The sequence below is a fragment of the Anas acuta genome, chromosome 1 (assembly GCF_963932015.1).
Source record: "Anas acuta chromosome 1, bAnaAcu1.1, whole genome shotgun sequence".
In the NCBI taxonomy this organism is placed as follows: Eukaryota; Metazoa; Chordata; class Aves; order Anseriformes; family Anatidae; genus Anas; species Anas acuta.
In genome coordinates this window covers 146,319,079-146,338,347 of record NC_088979.1, presented here as the reverse complement: position 1 = coordinate 146,338,347, position 19,269 = coordinate 146,319,079, and the positions used below count along the sequence as shown (strand labels likewise).

Genomic DNA, 19,269 nt, shown 5'->3' with positions numbered 1-19,269 from the left:
GCACTTTTAATTGAAACTGCATGTAAGGGCACTGGGCCAAGTAAAGGGTTGTGTGTATGACTGTCTTCTTCAGAAGGCAGTTCTAAGCAGTGTGGATGCAAGCCATCCTACACTGCACAGCCTGAGTCCCACTGACTGCTCTATGGAGATGTCCAAAACAGTGCAGACATGGATAAGGGGGGAGAGAAACCACTCCTTATAGAGAATTCCACATTTTTCCAGGTTCTGAGAGGTCTCTGGGCAGAAATCTATCTATCTTCATACTTCTGAAATCCACAGTTACTTCATCTCTGTCCCTTCAGTGTCTCAGGAAGCAGAGAAGGTTGCCTGAATCTGCCTTCAAAACCTTGCTAGAATAGCTTCCGAAGACGTACAAACTTTTCAGGCACAGAACTGAATGTTGGCTCTATTTCACTCTCTTTATAAGAGCCTTTGTCTTTGCTGATCTACTCGCTCTTTCAGTGAGCTCAAGGAGCTAAAACTATGCATGACAAATTAAGGAGAGGAACTTCCAGAAATTGGAATTCATGGTTATTCCTAATTCTGCATGTGTTTTGCTGAACACATTGCAGAATATTAAGAAATATTTTATTATTTAACATAAAAAGTGTTTGTCCTTCATAGCTTGAAATGTCCTTGATGTAACCATTCATTAATTTAAAAGCTTAAAGCTGTTGTAGGAACTAAGCAAAATTTAGGAGAGTTAATTCAGTTAATTTTGTTTTGAACAGCAATGCATTTTACCATTTTTGTTTTCTCAGTGATATAAAAAAAATACATTTACATTTGAGTTGATTTAAACATTCATCTTAGCTGTGCACAAAAATATAATGACTCTTTCTTATAAAAAGCAGAGCAAGTAAAAGCAGCTGGATCTCCCAACTCACAAAAACGTGGCAGTAGTAGCACCTTTTTTTTTTAACTACCCAGATAATCAGTGCATCTAACAGATTAAAGGTGCTCCTCTGCTCCAAGGAATCTGGGCCAAATGCTCACGTACTGAGGCAGAGTCCCACATGCAAAGTGAGTTTACTCCTTTGTCTCACTGCAAATAATGCTGGAATGGAACACTCCCTTTCTCTTCTCATAAAACTGTCTGTTGCTGAAAATCCTTAAACATTACTTCGTCAAGATATAGAGAATAACTCTGCAGCCTTATTGTTCACTAACACTCAGTTTCTGTAGCACACCCTCCTGGTTTCTAGCTGCCACTCCAGGATGTTGCAGATCTGCAATCTCAGCTCCTGAGTCATATCTGCCAGACCCACATGGATATTTCTTGTATCCTAGAGTGTCTCATATGGCAGTAGGCATCTATGTTAGGCAACTGCTGGGTAGTAAGCTGAAGAGCAGTCTGGGCTCCCCTGACTGTAGTGGGGACACCTAGTTCGATTGCCCTCACTTCCATTTGGGTATCTGGTTCCTAGCCCAGACTCCTTCCATTGCAGTGTAGAGCACATTAAGATCTTTGTATGATTGCAAGCTTATAAAAAAATGTAAAGGACAGTCTCTTCCTAACTCCTAAAATACCAACAATTCCTCAACCAAAGAATAAAATCTTCTGTTGGTGATAAAGTACATCAAAGTCCCTTGGTGAAAGACAGAAAAATCCAAATATTTTCATATTGGCTGCCTAATAGTGGCTAAAAAGACCTTTTTTTTGGAGTCTTCAGAAATGTTACTTCAGTAGCGACTCACAGCAGAGGGGGATGGAGGGGATGAGAAGTGTCTGTGAGTCAGCTACACAGTTCTGAACACTCAAGAGACAAAGCTGCTTGAAGTGAGACTGAGAAACTCTGCTTAGAGCTGAAGTTAACATTTCTATCCTCTTTCATTTTCCTTTCTTTTACATGTTTTTATATTCAGTGCAAAGCCACATTAGTCTGGATGTGAACAAACTTTTTGCCCTCACTCTAAATCAATTATTACATTAGGATGTCCAATAAACTGGACATCCTAATCTCTTATTGGACATCCTAATCTCTGCATTTTCCTGAGTAGAGTCTAGTATTTGGCCCTATACCAAGAAAAGTTTCCTCAGATAACTTCTCTTCGAATTTGTTTTGTGCTTTCTGTTCAAAGAATGCCCTGGATGTCCCCTCCTGAAACAGAGTCTTTTATATTTTACTATGTATATTTCTCAAGGACTGTTCATGTTCATGTTCACTGTTATTTTTTTTTTCTTCCTGGCTATGTGACCACAAAATCTGCCATTTCATGTAATATATCTCTTAAAACTAAAATGAAGAAACTCATCCAGTTTTTCATGTACCAGAGGTACACTATAGCACTTTTTTGTTTGTTTTTAAGCTCTCTTAATGTGATATATTTAGGAGGTATGAGGGGAAAGAACTGGGCAGTCCTTTATTTATCTTCCCAACAGGTGCAGCAAAGGGAGGCACAAAGGCAGCATTTGCTAATTGCAGTTCTGCCAAGTACAAGTACCCTTTGGTCTGCTAAAAAGCCATTTCCTTTATTTCCTTCTAAACTCAACAGAGTTTTGATTTTAATATGACAATGTTAAATATTTTTCAAGTGCATAGAGGTACTGCTTTTTGCACAGGGTGGAAGAGATTTTCAACTCCAGTAAGAGCAACAGTAAACCAGATCAATCTTGCATTATCCACCTACACTAATATTAAAATAAAATCAACGCATTTTATAAGGAAAAAAATCAATGCAGTTCTTTCATTTACATCCTAATAAAAAGAAACATAAAAAACCCAAACCAAAACAAATCCAGTTTTAAGATTTGTCTTTGCCAGGTTTTTTTTTTGTTTCTTTCTTTTTCTTTTTCTTTTTTTTTTCCTTTTTTCTTTTTTTTTCCTTTTTTTTTCTATCAGTCAAGTTAATCTGATTGGAAAAGTAGTCTTAAACTTCAGAGCAGTGGAGGCAGAAGGTCAAAGAACAAATCCAAAATGGACTAGTATCTCAGAAGGAAGTGTGAGAGCAACACTTAGAAATTAGCTATGGGAGGGCAAAGATGGTCTAAGAACAACTCAGATCCTAACATACAACAAGATCAATGCAGGAGGACATGGGCTCAATAGAGTTTGGGATGGGAGCAATGCCCACTCCAGTAGAGTTAATTGTAACAGTAAGGAGTAAGTTTGCTTTCCATTTGTAAGAGATCTGAATTTATTAGTTAGAGGTGATGAAGAGAAACTTTCTGAAGAATTGTTAGGGAAAAAATATAAGGGGTTAGGGTTTCCTTCTTCCCTCACCCATCAAAATTTGTTTACATGTGACTTTAATACAGTGCTTGTAATTGATGCATACAGGCCTAGTTTTGAGCGTGACTGGGCTCCAAAACTGAAGGTAGTTAGAAATAATAGGAATGCATTTTACAGTCAGTCCTGGAGAGGGGCAAAGATAATGACAGAAGATAAATGTCTGTATGCTTTTCTCGTGCCTTGCTGAAGCATGTGTCTATGCAGCAAGGACAACAGCAGCTGCACTACCCAGTTTGGTGCCATAATAAAATGATTCTACACGTTCAACCTTCTGCATGAAAAGCACAAAGCAATGTTATACAATGTTGACATGCTGGGTGTGATTCTGTGATTCTGTTCTTGGATTTTCAGGAAAACTTTCGATCAGCAGTGTTATGTTAATTTTGGTGAAAGCCAAATTCATATGCTTAAGCAAAATTTCCATTTAACTGTTTGTTCACCTCCAAAAAATTGTCTAGTCTTGAAAATATGATATTAAAATAAATCCCACTTTAATTAATTTTTATCCATCCCTATACTGAGATTGATTTCCCTCTGGAACACTGCTTTAAATATCTACTTATATGATTTATATGACAAACCTTGGTAAAACTTGTCTATTAGTGCCACAGTTATCTTGATACACCTAATTGTTCTATTAAATAATGTAAATGCTATAAATGTAATGCAAATATAACTACAGAAGAGATATGATGAAAAAAACTGGTCATGTTTCAAAGTAACGGCTGTTTCAACTGGACTTCTTCAGAGAGAACACTGTTGTCACGTCTTCAAAGCAGTCTCTACTGATGCACTTGTTTACCTCCTTTCACAAATTTCTTCGTGTTTCAAAGATCACCCTTCTAACAGACAAAATTTGCACATAGCTTTCTTCAGAACTTTTTAATCTCTGCTGTTTATAGATCTAAAAGAGTAAAGCGCTGGCAGAAGTAGACACACTGATTTTTTATTTTGATTCCTTGCCAGTATGTGGCTGCTCCAGGCAGTATTCAAGCAGAGCTTGCAGACCCTTAGAAAATGAAGCTGGCAGACAGTTGATAAATGCTTTAGCTTAAAATCTGGCATGGTCATTTAACTCATGGCCATGAGTTATTTCCTAGATTGGGGAGAATAAATAAGGCAAATTTACAGAGCTGCCTACTGGGGACTGACTTGCAGCTGTCCCTGTGGGATGTTGCCCAGAAATAGTTTGCAACCGTTGCTCTTGAGAGACTTGGCACTTCTACAAAAGCATATCCAAATGCCATGGCCTGTGACAGTTTAAGAGGGCACCTAATTAATGGGCAGCTCTTATTATGAATATTGGTAAAAGGAAAGGGGACGAGAGGAAAGATTGGCTGACTGATTATAATAAATTACAGGAAGTAATTATGTGAGGGAGGGTTATTTTATTAGTCACTAGGAAAACTAAAGGCTGTTAAAGTTAAATGCACTGAGAAAGGTCTTTGGCATCACAGTCTTATTCCAGTCGTCCGCTGGGATCAGTTAATGGGACACCCATTGATTTAGTCTTCACCTTGCAAGTGTGAAATTTTAAACAGACCAAGACAAAACTATCTTACAATGACATGACCATATACTTCAAGGAACCCACAGCCAATGTAGTTTATAGGATATTGACTCTCTAGGAGTACAGTAAAGGCCTTACATCAGGCTGTTTCTACAGTTATGAATTTGATTAGGCTGAAGTGCTCCAACAATCTTCTCTAAGCCAAGTGGTGTGCTTAATTTGGTGATCCTATTTGTTAAGAGCATGTTGTGAGGCTACACTCTCACCAAGTCTATAAATTTCTCACTTTGGTAATTTAATAATCTTAAAATATCTCAAAGACAATTTGACTTGAAATAACAACAACAACAAAACAAACAAAACTAGCCTGAGTGCTTGCTGCAGCACTGCCTGAAATATCTATTTATTTCAGTGACTGCAGTGACAAAAAATGTAAAGCTGAGATTTTCTTTACATTCAAATGTTAGCCAGTTTCTGATTGCACAGCTACTTGCTCTTGTGTATGCTGTTTTTAACTGGAATGTCCTGTGAGAATAAGGAGTGTGGGATCATTCATATAGATTGCTTCTTTTGGAAACATTAGCAAAGTACTAATTAGGTACTTCTGTGATGCCGAAACATTTTCTACTGCAGTCAGCCCACAATGGTTTCTTAGGGAGCCCTTCCAGCTGTGTCTGCCAGAATGTGGTCAGTCCACAGAAAATCTTTATTACTTAATTGTCTCCAATACTTCACATATTGGAAATTAGCTTGAGAACAGACATCTGATGGACAGTTGAGTATCTGAATTCTTACTGGTAGAGCTACTACCAGTAGTAGCACTGGTAGAGTACTATTAATAGCACCAGTACCACTACAAACGCTCTTGGCACTAGGATAGTTAAATACTGCCAGTAGCTCAGGTGAGTTCTTAATCTATCAAAAATCTTTAGGAAGCAGCTAGTCTCTTCAGTACACTAGTGTAAGTTTGTTATCACCATTAGCTAGTGGCTGCAAATAATCTGACTGCAATGAAGAAGAACCACTGTACAATCTGTACCTATCACTTCTCTAGAGCTCATTCCTATCTGTGAACTTTAGCTCCATCAGGACATAAAGCTTCAATTTTGTTTACGTATCTCAATGTTGACTCACCAGAAGTCACATAGTTGTTCCAATGTCAAGGTATTTTGGTTCAGAGTCAATAACAGCACAACCCCAGAATTACTTTTATATTCACTGTATTGTAAGAACATCTGTGAAACAATCTAGTCTTAAATAGAATAATAATCTTTAAAACACAAACCTCCAGACCATTTTTTCTCCAAAACATATATCTTTTGAAAGTGCAGAAATATTTAATTTTTATTTTATTTTATTTTTTTTAGATGTCAGTCACAGAATGCATTCTGATTACGCTGTGTAATTTCCAGTCAAATAACAGATCAAATAAAAAGGACACTTAATACAAGTGTAAATCATTTGAATTACAAATAAGACACTCTAGAAGTGTCTTGGCTCTAGGTTTGATATAGAGGATTAGGCTCTAGCATTAATACGTGCACTTGGTGTAGCTATTTTCAGATGAATACTTCATCCATCATTGTCCTCGAGCACTGAGGAGGACCAGTAAATAAAATGATCGCATTGGTCTGTCAACACAACTTGCTTAAGATTCAGTCATGCAAAAAGTTTAGTTTTCACATGTTCCCACCCCGACAAGGTGCTTAAACTGTTTAATATTCCTGATAGTTGCTCTGCTCTGCTCCTGCTTTCTACAAAAAATAGAATATATTTCAAAATGACTTTTCAAATAAAGCAAATTCTACTGATAGATCAGTTTAAAATCGTTTTTTAAGAATTTAGGTCAGTTTTAGATAAAGGGCGGTTTTAAAAGTACTCATTCAAACTACACACAAGGGCCTATCAGAACTTTCAGAATTGATGGGAAACAAATGGTGTTTAATGACTTCTGTTCTTTCCACAAGATTGTCTTTAAGATTAAATTCAGTTTTGCATTTGGGAATGCATTAGGGAATGTGTCTGTATACCTCTTATTCGCCTGTAGTTTCAAAGCATATACAATCTGCACATTTGTGGCTTTTTAGAAACTATGAATATCACCAATGCTAAACAACAGTTATCAAAATTTCTAACAAAAATGTCTAAACCTGAACAAAAAAATAATGAAGAGCTATAGAAGTACTGCAAGTATAAGAGGCTTATTTAGCTTAAATTTCCAAAATACTAAAAAATAAATGCTAGTTTTTAAAATGTTATAAATTAATAGTTTGGACAATCTCCAATGTACATGATTTTGTATCTTGCTATGAGACTATGTAATCAGTTTGTTTGCTGTCAACTTGATAGTACAAAGAAGGGGCTGGTATTACTGCCTTAACTAACCTTCTGAAGCATAAAATAATAATTTCTGTGTGGCAAAATGTATCATTCTAGTTTGATCTGTATAGAAAAACTTACTATATTCTTCACTTATGCATTTGACATATAGAATACATATACATATAGAATGTATTTTCATCAGAAACTTAAAGCTTTCATGAACATATCTTTTCTGTTGAATAACTTTTACAACCTAATTTTCAAGAGGATAATGAAATGCATATCAACATGTTGCTTTATAAAGACGTACGAAATGCTTATACCTTGTTTTCCAGTCTAGATATCTTACCTATAGAGAAATTATTGATTGCACTGCAAAAATTCTGCAGTCTTTTAAAAATGAATACAGTATGTGCCCAATGAAGTGGTTTCTTAGTATCTCTGTAAAGCCATTGTTTGTTCTCTGAAGTAGTTGGAAGTCAAAGCAGTTTTGCCTTATATCTCTGCCTGAAAGTAATCTTAGTTTAAAAGAATCAGCAATCTGTCATGATGTAATGCTCTTATGAGGCTTTCACTATGAGATGTTACTGTTTTTGAAATTTGCAAGGTGGTCTGAAAAGTGTTTTGTATGTGTGTGCACATACTCAGGTTTCCCATAATTAAGAAATGTTCAGCTAATATTTGCTATGCTTACCATCTTTCTTGGTGGGTTCCGGCATTGTTAAAAGAACTCTTTATTCCCAGGGAGTTTCAGCCTTTCAGATGCAGTAAGTAGTAGCCCCAAGTCCAGCTGAGAGAGTATGCAGATCAGTATGACAAGCAGAGGGTGAGAAGAATTCCTCTGCTTTATATACTGCAACTGAAATATCAATCAAAATAGCACCTCCTCTCTTTTCAATGCAAACACTTTGAAAATTGACAGTTATGGGAACCCCTCTCACATCTGTTGTCTGCAGCCTCTGCTCCCTTGGCTTTTGGAAGGAATCTCTGCTACATTGCATGGGGCTGATGAGAACATCTATAACTTTCTAAATTCAGCTGCACTGCTCGCTCCCTGCTTCTCTCTTTGTAACACACAGACATGCATACACATGCAGATAGAGGTTGAAAAAGTGACTGCCGAGCTATTAAAGAGCCCCTCCTGCCTGCAGAGCTAATAGGAACTACCTAAATAGTTTTACCTCTTTTCACAACATAGAAGGGACAAATACGTATGAGCAGGATGCTTTTGATTAAACTTCACTTCCTTCTTTGGAAAGAAAGTGGGATGCAAAGATGAAGAAGTGCATAGTAAAGTACTTTGTGGTATTAATGAAGAAAAAAATTATTATTGTGCTCCTGTTTGGAGCAGTGAAGACCTTCCATGCCTCCTTTCTGTTTACATTTGCTACACTTCTTGGGTCCTTTCCCTCCCTGAGGATCCCTGAGGAAGAGACATCCTTATTTTGGCTTAGGTAGAGACTGTAGAGTTCCTTTCAGCACTTCTATCTCATTAACTGGAGATGTCACTGCTGAGAGATGAGATGTTCTCCTTTCCACCCATCCAGGAGATGTTATACTCCTTGCCTTTGCCAAGCCAGGAAGCCATACAGAAGGAATGGAAATCCAATCTGCAGCAGACACAGTGAGCCACTATACTAAGCCACTGGCCTATCCTCCTCTTAAACTCCTACCTAAACTATGAATATGTAGGCAATAGAACTGCAGGTCAAGTTAAACATGGGTACAAAGATTTATTTTCTTAACACTTTTAGGATTTCAAGACAAAACTGTAGTGCGATAAAGTGGTTCTGAAGGGCTGTTAAAACACAGGAAGGTGTTCAAATCATTGTCATGTACCAGTAAGAATTAGGCTACTGGACAGCCTGCACACTGTCTAAATATACCCAAATACTATAGAAATCATATTTTACAACTTTGCATAGGAGTTAGGAAGTTGGAGTAGTCATGTGCCTGTTTATCCTCTAGCTAGCGCATGATTGTTTCCTCTATGATTTCTGGATATTTAGAAATTCCATATATGTTTTATAAGGGGTGGTCATTTCTTTTGTTTCTTTAATAGACCAGACTATCACATAGCATTTTTCCTCACCAGGCTTTTTCTGCCATACTCATTGTGGTGTTTTATTATCTGACTAATTCATGTCAGATAAAATTCATGCCTATAAAATACAGAGAAAGACATGACTCACACTGACTCCTGCCTGCAAGAACCTAAACAAAGAATGTTAAAGCTATTTCCCCCTTGTTTTCATATCACTGTCTAGGTAAACCTGCTTATATCACTAAAATAATTCCTGTGCTTGGAAAGCAAACAGGATGACACCTTAATTAGGCAACAGGGGATTTTGTATGTCTATGTATGATTGTGGTAACACTGGGGAACTGATGTGTGTACAGACCTAATAACACTGTAGAGACCATTTTTTTCCTGTTCCCTCTATTTCTGTCCCTACACAGGCATTGAACATTTCAATGGCTGGAACCAGAAGGGAATGAAGTGCAACTCCTGATTCTCTCCAGTATGGTGTTTCTTGAGCATGCTTTTGTAAAATATAATTACAGTTTGCTTTGCATTTCACCCATCAAAAGCCAAGAGGTGTTGAGAACTGTGTGTTTGGACACTTCTGCTAATACAAGCAATAAATATGGTTGCAGATTAGCACCAGGTGGTTTACAGAGCGGACCTCCTTCAGAATCTCACAGTGAGAAAGGACTGAAGGCCATGAATACCTCTACATTCTTGAAGGGCTTCCTCTGCAGCAAGACAGCATGTAAGTCAGGGACTACCTCTATACTACTAAACAAATCAGTGCTGAGAGCACTCACTGGCTCTGAGGGCAAATGAAAGGACATAGTTCTCATACATCCCCTAAAACTTCCTCTCTGCCCCAAGAAAAGCAGACTGCAACCAAAATGTTCACAGGGCATGGCTGCTGCCATGTGCCTGAATTGTGCTTAGGCATAGATGGAAGAGTGCTTGTTGGCATAAAGCAAAACGGTAGCAGGGTATGCTAACAATCTCTACAGGACATGTCAGCCCATGCCCTAGTGTATATTCTAGTCTTAGTATAGTCAGGCTCTATATTGGCTCTGTAACCTCTTCTAGGCAGCAGAAGAAAAAGTAAAATCATGTGTAGGAAAATAATCACAAAACACTATAGTTGCCTTTGTAGTATGTGGAAAGATGTGTTCTTCTTGAGGTCTATTACGTAAAGGCCAGTCAAAAGTGCAAGCAAAAGGCCATTCAATTGCATGGAATAAACCAAAACAGTGGAGTAGCAATCATCTGAAAATTTGCTCACTCTTTCCTACCCTTACATTATACTTATATAATTCATTGCATTTGATGTTATGTTCTCCCCCACTCTGGCCAAAAATTCCAGTGATACAACCTTTCTGTAATTCGTGTACCACCATCAGCCTTCATCTCATCGACCTCAGGGGGCAAAAATAAACTTTCTGAGTTCTTCACCTCCATTCCTGTCCCAATTAATGTTGCTGTCCTTCTGTGGTCTCTTTCCAAGGCATGAGTGTCCTATTTTAACTCTGTTCAGCTCCCAGCTCCTTCAGTGGTTTCCAAACAGCAACTAACCAAGGCATCAGATAATTAAATCATTCCGTCTCATCTGTTTTTAATAAATTTCCTTGGTCATACATCCAAAGCCTTTATTTGTTCTTGCAGCTGCTAGATCTGCATCCATAATTTCTTATTTGCTGCTATTCCTAGGACTGAACTCTCTCACTGACTTCAATCTCTATTCTAGTAAGTCACTGTCTATTTGTTACCAGAGGAAAATCTTCATCTTGTCAACCAGCCAAAGGATCAGGATTGATTCTTGCAAGGCCTCAGAAACTCAAGTGTTTAAAAATTTTCCACTGAAATATTTACTGATATCAACAAAAGCCGGTCCATCGAAACAAGAATGCTGGGCAGAAATGATCAGTTTAGAGAATGGGAAAGGATTCCAAGTCTACACAAGACAATATCTGGAACTGAACCCCAAAATGCTGATATACAGCTCAAAATAGCATGCAATTTGTAGCCAGGGGATTCAACAACATACAACAAACTTACACTTAGGTCTCTACTTTGATACATTCAAGTCAGTCTCGAATATGCCTCTTATCTTGCATGGGAATGTCTTTATTATCAGACTGCTATTATTAGGATTATTAGGATTATTAGGATTATTTCTTTTTAGTCTTTTATTTGGAATTTTTGTAATTCACTGAAATCATTTAAAATTAATTGGAGCTGGCTTGCAATGTATTATTTCTCTCAATCTAGGTAGATGGGTGGATGGACTGCTTGGTATGCTGGTGTCTCTGTGAGTTTTCACTAAAAAATGAATAGTATCTCATTTTGTATTGATTAAAAAATAAAATAAAAACATATAACAGAAAAACACTTCTCATAAGTTATAATATTTGGAGTTTTGTAACATCTGGGGTACGGTTATTTATTGTGTCTGAGGAAAATCAATATGAAGCAGCAGCAAACAAGCCTTCCCTTCCATCCGGAAGGACCAATAAACATGCATTTCCAGGAGGATGTTGGAAAGAAGTTTGACAATGCCCAAGCCCCATTTAAGTCCCACATCCCTTTCTACTGGAACAAAGCCTGAAAATCCCATTCTCCATTTCTGCAGCAGAATCACTTCATAGGGATGTCATTTTGTGCTCAGCTTCTGCGTTTGCCACATACTCTATTTAATATAGGTCATTCTAGATTTTGGTACATTCATCTCTTTTGGTGTCACTGATAATCTGAAGGGCATCTTTTCTGCCAATAAAATGAACAAATCAATTATTTCAATTTCTACCATACTGGCAAGTGGAAGACTAAAAATGTGCAACTGAAAAATGTACAAATTCTATTTTTGCAAGAGAGGGAAATACCTCAGCATGGAAGAATGCTTCATCTCAGTGTAGCTGCTGTTGTTAAGTCCCTATCTGATTTGTGAAGGCAGTCCTTTTGGTCTTACATATTTACAGAATTTACTAGTATTGATGAAAGATACCAGGATTTACCTGGCCAGCTCAGTTTGATCACAGCCTTACACTGTAGACCTGCCAGGAAAAAGACTTTTCTACTCTGTTCTTTTCTATCATGTAAATAAGTTGTGACCTTGGTTGAAAAATGATGAGAAATATTTTCTGTATAGATGTAGTATCCACAAATGGGGTCTTACTCTATGCAGCAAGATGAGGGAAGATTAATCTTTAAAGCCTAGATTGCATTTTACTTTTTTCCAAGACAGTCGGCTTGGAGACACTTCAAGGCACGTACAAGATGTCGTTGACAGATAAACACCACTTGTCAGCTTTACCTTCTGCCTTACAATGACCCAAAGAGCGGCATTACTGTGTAAGCAATACATGCCCCATGGTGTCCTATAGCAGTCACAGTGTTTCCTTTCTGACAGTAAATTCCAGCGCACTGAGGCACTCTGCACCAAAGTCAAGAGCAAGTCCATAGGTCAGGGCAGCAGGCAAAACAGCAGGAGGAAGAAGGAGAGCAGTTTCTTTCTTTCGACTGCTTTGGTGAATCAATCAGAATAAATATATATATATATAATATAAGGGATGCTAAGAAAGGAAAAGTGATGGGAATTTTGCCATTGACTTCAAGAGAGCCAAAGCTTATTTCACTCTGTTTTTAAGAGGAAACTTGAAAGAGGAATCTGCAACCAGGAGAGGAAAGAGACATTGCAGCCCAGATTTTTGTTCTTACTTCCACAGGTGAAATTGGAAGCTACTACTCACCTGAGCTATGCCTAGGTAAGCAAGACCCATGCTGGGTTTACATGCTCCATCATACAACAAACTGTCTGGTTGTGAATGCCTGATGCAGAATAACAAAGAGTTCTCTTCAGCCCAGATTTGATCTGTTCATTAAGCATATGAAATTTATAACAGTTTACAAAGAGCACGTGATTGACACAGGAAATTATAACAAATCACTCTGATATGGTGCCTCCAGTGTTGCCCTATGAAATATTGGATGAGGAAAACACCCCGTTGTCATTAAAAACTGGGATTCAGATCTCCTCAGTATTGCATTTTTTGTGTGCGTTTTCTGATGCAAGTATAGCATTTTGCCATTCAATTTGATGAATTCATTTTAAATTAGTTTCAGAGTATTTGGTCTATCTTTCTAGAAGTTAGAAGAATTTCAAAAACAAGCCTGTAGAAATTTAGTCCTGGAAATTCATGAAATCCATAACTGAATGTCCCAGCAGTAACACATTTTTTTTCACAAGTAATTTTTTCCAACTCTGCTTTCCTCCTGATTGCAATTGAGTTGTTCCAGTGTCAAAACTCTCCAGGAACCTCCTGCAGCCAAAGATGTATGCCCTATATTATGGGAAATTCTAGACTGGTGGATTCCAAATAACTTTGACTAACATTTCTGAGACAGTTTTAGATTTATTGCAATGGCAGAGGCAGAGCTCATAATTAGTGGTTACAATACCAGTCTTATATGTTAAAATCATCACAAGACACCAAATTAAACTAAAAGAAATAAATTGAGATTAAAATATCTCCTTTAGAATTTTAAATCTTGCAGTCTTACAAACTTTAATACTTCATAGAGGTAGATAAATATTCCTACAAATAAAGATGAGTGATGTAAATCCAAAAGTCATAATTCATCAACGTTCAAATAAAAGCACCCAAGTTCAGTCATGACGAGGATGAAAATGCAACTTTAAAATTCACCCTAATTTTTTGATAGTCTGGAAATGTTGTCAAAGTGGCAGTTCCCATTCAGATTGTCACTATCTAAAATCACCTTCAGATCATTCTGTGAAGGTTTTTAACAGAAATGCATTCAATTCCTAGATGTCCTGGAGAGTTCATGCTAGCAGCATCCTTAACTGGGGCATACCTCAGTTACCTCTTTGTAAAGTGAGGGCGATAGCCCGTTCTTTTGCCTGATAGCTATGGCACTCTAATCTCTGTTGTTACTACAATATATCATTACTGTTTACATTCACTAAAACACTACTGCTGCGTGTGAATAGATGGAATAAAGGGTATCAAGTTCTAGGGCTGGTATTCTCTTTACCTATTTAATCACTTGTTCTTCACATAACTGCAGTATAATTATAATAGTATAATACTCTGGACAAATTTGTTTGACATACTAATGGTATAGTTTCCTGTTACATGTAATCCAGTGCAGCTGCAGAATGTTGCTAGCAAGATGGGCCCTTTCTCCCCTCTTTTATCCTTCCTCAGCCAGAAGGTCTTGCATCAGACCTGTTGACTATGCAGGATGAGCCAGTTCAGCTTACTGATCTGAAAGAATCCTACTCATTTGGAGCAGGATATACTTTATTTCTGTTGGTGTAGCTGGCTGCAGTAATACCCTCCAGCAGCCCTATGATAGCTAGGCATGAGGCAACGGGAGCACACAGCCGCAGGCAGGGGAGTGGGACTGTCCCTCTTAGCTACAACCTACACACACATAGTGCTAGGTTTAACGGGAAATTATACCCTCGTTGTGTCAGAGATCCACCGTTTATAAACATCCGCTTCCTATTCTGGATGATAATTGAGATACGCGTGAAATACTGCATATTGATTTCTTAATTCCAATAACATCTGTTGTGCAGAGATAAGTTTTCTTTAGCTTATCTGTCTCTTTCTTCCTTTGTTTTGGATGAAATAAATAAAATTCCTTTCAGCCTTCAGTGAACTTCTGAGGGGTCTCTCAGATGCACTGAGAGTGGGCATGGGCTGCCTGAGACATAACTGCAAAGGCAACACCATCCGCTGGGAGCACAGAGCAAACGTGTAATAATTAGCTACGAATCTCCACTTCGATAACAGGAGGCCTTGTCCTTTTCACTAAGAAATCATTTTGTTGTTGTTGTTGTTTTGTTTTTGTTTGTTTGTTTTTGTCAAAAATTGATAACTTTATGGCTATCCTTGAACTCACCAGATGCTGTAGGTTTACCTTCTTCCTCTGAACAGTGTGCAATGAAAGGAATCGTGTATTCCCTCTCTCAGCTAACAAATATAATCTTTTACTTAACATACTTAATATGTCTGAATTCCAGGAACATCATCACACCACCCTGGCTTGATTTAGGAACAAGCATTGGCTGTAACAGGAATACAATGCTGGTTTCTGTTAGTATTTCCAAAGTCACTGTAGCCTCCAGTCACTCCAAGTCAGCACTGGACTGGAAATTAATGATTAATTAATTAATGAAAACATCCAGCAGGAATTTCAAAGATTGGCTGTAAATCAAAACATTACATGAAGAGGTAATATTAAATATTAAAAACAACTGTTAAAATCAGTTAACAAGGACTTGCTGCACTAATTAAGATGAATAGTCTGAAGAAAGTAGGCTAGCGAGAATATGTTATAGATAAAGGAAGAAACAGAGACAAGTCATGAGATTTGCAGCTTCAGTAAGGTATTGGGTTGAAGAAGAGGATCCCAGAGATATAGCTTTCAGTCCTTGTCCTTGGCTCTTATTCTAAGGAATAGCTTTCTTTCTGGATCTGTGAACCCTGGAAGAGGAATCCCATGTGGATATATTTTTCTTTTGCAATGCACATACAGAGTTCAGGACAGATACCTCTTGTTTTGACTTTTTGGGTGAGATCCCTTGTGTTTAAGTTTCAGTAAGCACAGAGACATTTTCTGTACCTGAACTCATTTTTTCAGACTTGCAGACAGTGGAGGTCTAGCCACTGGGCTCAGTTCAGATGCTTAAACATGTGAGAGTGCCTTCTGGTATTCCTCTTAGCATCCCATTGTCCCTGCAGAACATCTGGGCCATCAGTAGGTCTGGTGTCATACCCACCTATTCCATATGACTGTCTTAGTAACTTCAAGCACCTCTGATGGCACTAGGCACATATGTTTAGTGAGCTGAACCAAACCCTTAACAAATGGGGTTTAGAGAGCAACGCTGAAGTGAATTTAGAAAAAGATGCCTCATATCTTGTGTTTTACTGGTGACATCCATTATAATGACCAGCCTACATGATATCTCCACTCTAGATATCCAGAGAGATTAGTGGTTACGAAAGACCACTTGGCTCTTGGATGCCCAAAAGCGGGGTCTCGTGTTCCTTCCCTTTTCCCCTCTGCTGTCTCACATGCAGAAAGCCCCAGGGCTTGTGGGGCTGCTCCCTAGAGGCCACAGCAGAACAGATTGGCCTTTCACCCTGCTGGTGGCTGTGCACCCACAGAGCTATATGTTGTCCAAAGTCTTTCATTCATGCACATATGAGCAATCCAGATATGTCTCTTCTCCCAACACCTCCTCTTGGTTGGCAATGCAATGCATCTCAGTGCACAGACTTTAATGTCTGGGTTCTGATGAGTCATTTCTCGGTGGTAAAATGATGTTTAGGGTCATTCATTTTTTTTTTAGTTTAGCGTAAGTTTTACTATATTATTATTATTTTTTTTAATGTTGGTATTGCAGGCACTCATTTATGGGAAAAATTCTTCATCCAAAAATAGACCCTTCTTGCTCAAGTTAGAGCCTGAGGCTTAAGGCATTAGCATCCTGGAACCATAACAATACAAATATTTGAGAAGCCCAAATGGGGCTGAATGGCATTTGTGCACTATGCCGTCATTGTTTTGTTATTGCCAGTTCAATAACCCTCATGGGATTGCTTTCTCAGGACTTTTTTCCTGCACATTAACTGGATAAGCAAGAAGAATATGTGCCATCTGTTGGCACTCAAATTAAGTATGAAAATATTTCTCTCTCTCTTTTTTTTTTTTTTTGAGCCCCCAGCATAAGAAAGACATGGACCTGTTAGAGTGAGACCAGAGGATGGCCACAAAGATGAGAGGCTGGAGCACCTCCCCTATGAAGACAGGCTGAGGGAGTTGGGGTTGTACAGCATAGAGAAGAGAAGGCTCCGGAGAGAGCTTACAGCAGCCATCCAGTACCTAAAGGAGGTTACAGAAAAGCTGGGAAGGAACTCTTTGTCAGGGTGTGTAGTGATAGGACAAGGGGTGATGGCTTTAAACTAAGAGAAGGTAGGTTTAGATTAGGCACTGGGAAGACATTCTTTAGCATGAGGATGGTGAGACACTGGAACAATCTGCCCAAAGAAGCTATGGTGCCCCATCCCTAGAGGTGTTCAAGGCCAGGCTGGATGAGGCTTTGGGCAATGTGGTCTGGTGGGAGATGTCCCTGCCCATGGCAGGGGAGGGTTGTAACTGGGTGATCTTTAAAGTCCCTTCCAACCTAAAACATTTTGTGATTCTGTGATTCTAAGAGGGGGAAAAAAATATCTTTGTGGCTTGCAAAATATCTGAAGTGAAATGGTCATTTATATGGTAAGAAATGCTTTTTTTTTTTTTTTTATATGAACTTCTCAGGCAGCCAGTGGCAGTCCACACCTTGCCCTGCCCAGAAGGAACCAGCCATGGTCCAAGACTGTCAGTCACAATGCTTCTTCCTCTTGAGATTCACACCATGAATTGTTCCTGCAGGCATTTTGGCCAAGTCAGCTGGATGGTACTCAACACCCCTCTACTTCTGCCTTCTCACAGGTATGGGTAGCAGTCCAAGCAGTTACTATCTCTGGGAGTTTCTTCTCACCCTCCTTTGGCAGCTTCAGCAGTGCTTGCAGTTAACAACACTAGCTGCACTCTGAAGTGGACCAAGAGCACTACTATCATCTTCCATTGCATATTCTCATCTTTGCAATGACAACCTTTGGCTGTCCAATATTTAGGAGTACCTGGTAATTATCACTTCTTAAACCCTCCTACTAGTTTCATCAACTTCCACCTGGCTAACATGTCCAGGGTCTTGCAGGGTGTTCCAGGAGAGGTTATTAAGTCTCTCCTTCAAATTCCAGCTCACTCTTATCTCCTGTCTCAAATCTCTGTCCCTCTCTTGTTTCTTTTGTTAGTGTTCTGCAGTTATTGTCTGTCATGTGCTTTTGCCAAGGATCAAGCTGCAGAGAACTATAAAAATAGAGGGGGAAAAAAACCACAAACTATCAGATTTCTGCAATGTCAAAAGGATCAGCCAGTAGGTTGTGTATAGCACTATCATTTTTCCCTGGCATTAAAGCTTATGAATAGGGATAAATGTCACATAATTTCCTGAATATGTTTTTGCCAGGTTAGAAAAAAAAAAATATGTCTACTAAGTACAATTTTTAAACTTTAGTCTAGTTTTAAGAAACCCTGTGTTGTTGAAGGGAGCTGTTGTCTACACAGTGCTATCAAAGTCATAGTAATCCAAATACAGGCTTAAGAACCTGAATGCAAGTGCCTAGATTTTAATGTACTGGTCTTACTTTACTAAAACCGAACAGGTACACAAACAGAGTTCATAATGTTTAATTAAGAATACACAGATCTGAATTTGTAATCCCATACTTGGCTTAAGCATTCCCACACTTGGTTTAAGCCTCTACCCACATTTGATTTAAGCAAGACAGTCTCTCTGTGCTTTAGCTTTCATATTTTAGGAATTAAGGTAAAAGAATGAGGTTCTCCACTCCCTTGGCAAGTTGCAATGAAAACCATTTAACTGGCACAAGTCCACCCCCAGCTTTGTGGTCACTTAAAGCTACTTAGCCCACCACATAGAGTGGAGATGACATCCTCAGGAATTGAGCTAAACATACAATGGATTAGAAGCTTAAAATCCCAGGTGTCTTCTCCCTGTTGCCATGCAGTTCTGTGGCACGTCACACAGGTCAATGTATATCCTACATTTGCTAAAGCAAATCTGCTATTGGCCTGTTCTAACTTGGCTCTATTGGCCTTGTTCTAACTCAAATACAAAGAGAGAAGGTAAACAAGATGGACTGTATATTAAGAACATTCTGAATTCCTCCCTGTGTAGATTCCCCCCTCCCTCCCCCCAAATTTCTGATCTTCTGGAGTTGTATAAATCTCAGGACAAGACAGTTTGATAAGATACTCTGAAATTTGTAAGAAAGCTAGTGTCACACACATAGAGGAATTAGTAATATCAGGACAATAAGAATTTAATGAAGAATTTGAACATGAAGAAGACAGTGTTATAACACAGAAGTAACAGGTAATTCTGTTTCTCCCAAAAGCCTCAGAAAAAGAAGTAGTGAAAGAAAATGTTTGCATGTTGTGATAGGTAGGATGAAAGAGATACAGACAAAGAAAGTTAAATCAGATTATGGCAATTTCACAGCTCAGAGAGTGAGAACATA

At 38.4% G+C, this 19,269-nt stretch overlaps 1 protein-coding gene and 1 long non-coding RNA gene across 14 annotated transcripts in view; one reads left to right on the top strand and one right to left on the bottom strand.

The window, feature by feature from the left end:
• The window catches only part of MYBPC1 (myosin binding protein C1), an 81,053-nt gene extending 73,136 nt beyond the window's left edge, over positions 1–7,917 (bottom strand). For 10 of the 11 annotated variants that reach the window (XM_068663766.1, XM_068663789.1, XM_068663786.1 and 7 more), the window contains exon 1: positions 7,760–7,917. In XM_068663766.1, the coding sequence (XP_068519867.1) occupies positions 7,760–7,784 (25 nt within the window). In that variant the 5' untranslated portion in view covers positions 7,785–7,917. The remainder of the gene's footprint in view (positions 1–7,759) is intronic. The other variant, XM_068663840.1, reaches the window with a different exon arrangement.
• LOC137846130 (uncharacterized) overlaps positions 1–19,269 on the top strand; it is a 49,150-nt gene that overhangs the window by 12,580 nt on the left and 17,301 nt on the right. Inside the window, exons 1-2 of one of the 3 annotated variants that reach the window (XR_011090395.1) lie at positions 12,555–12,849; positions 17,441–17,614. This is a non-coding gene — a long non-coding RNA (uncharacterized lncRNA). Of the gene's footprint in view, positions 1–12,554; positions 12,850–16,899; positions 17,096–17,440; positions 17,615–19,269 lie in introns of those variants that run through there. The other 2 variants (XR_011090396.1, XR_011090394.1) reach the window with 2 other exon arrangements.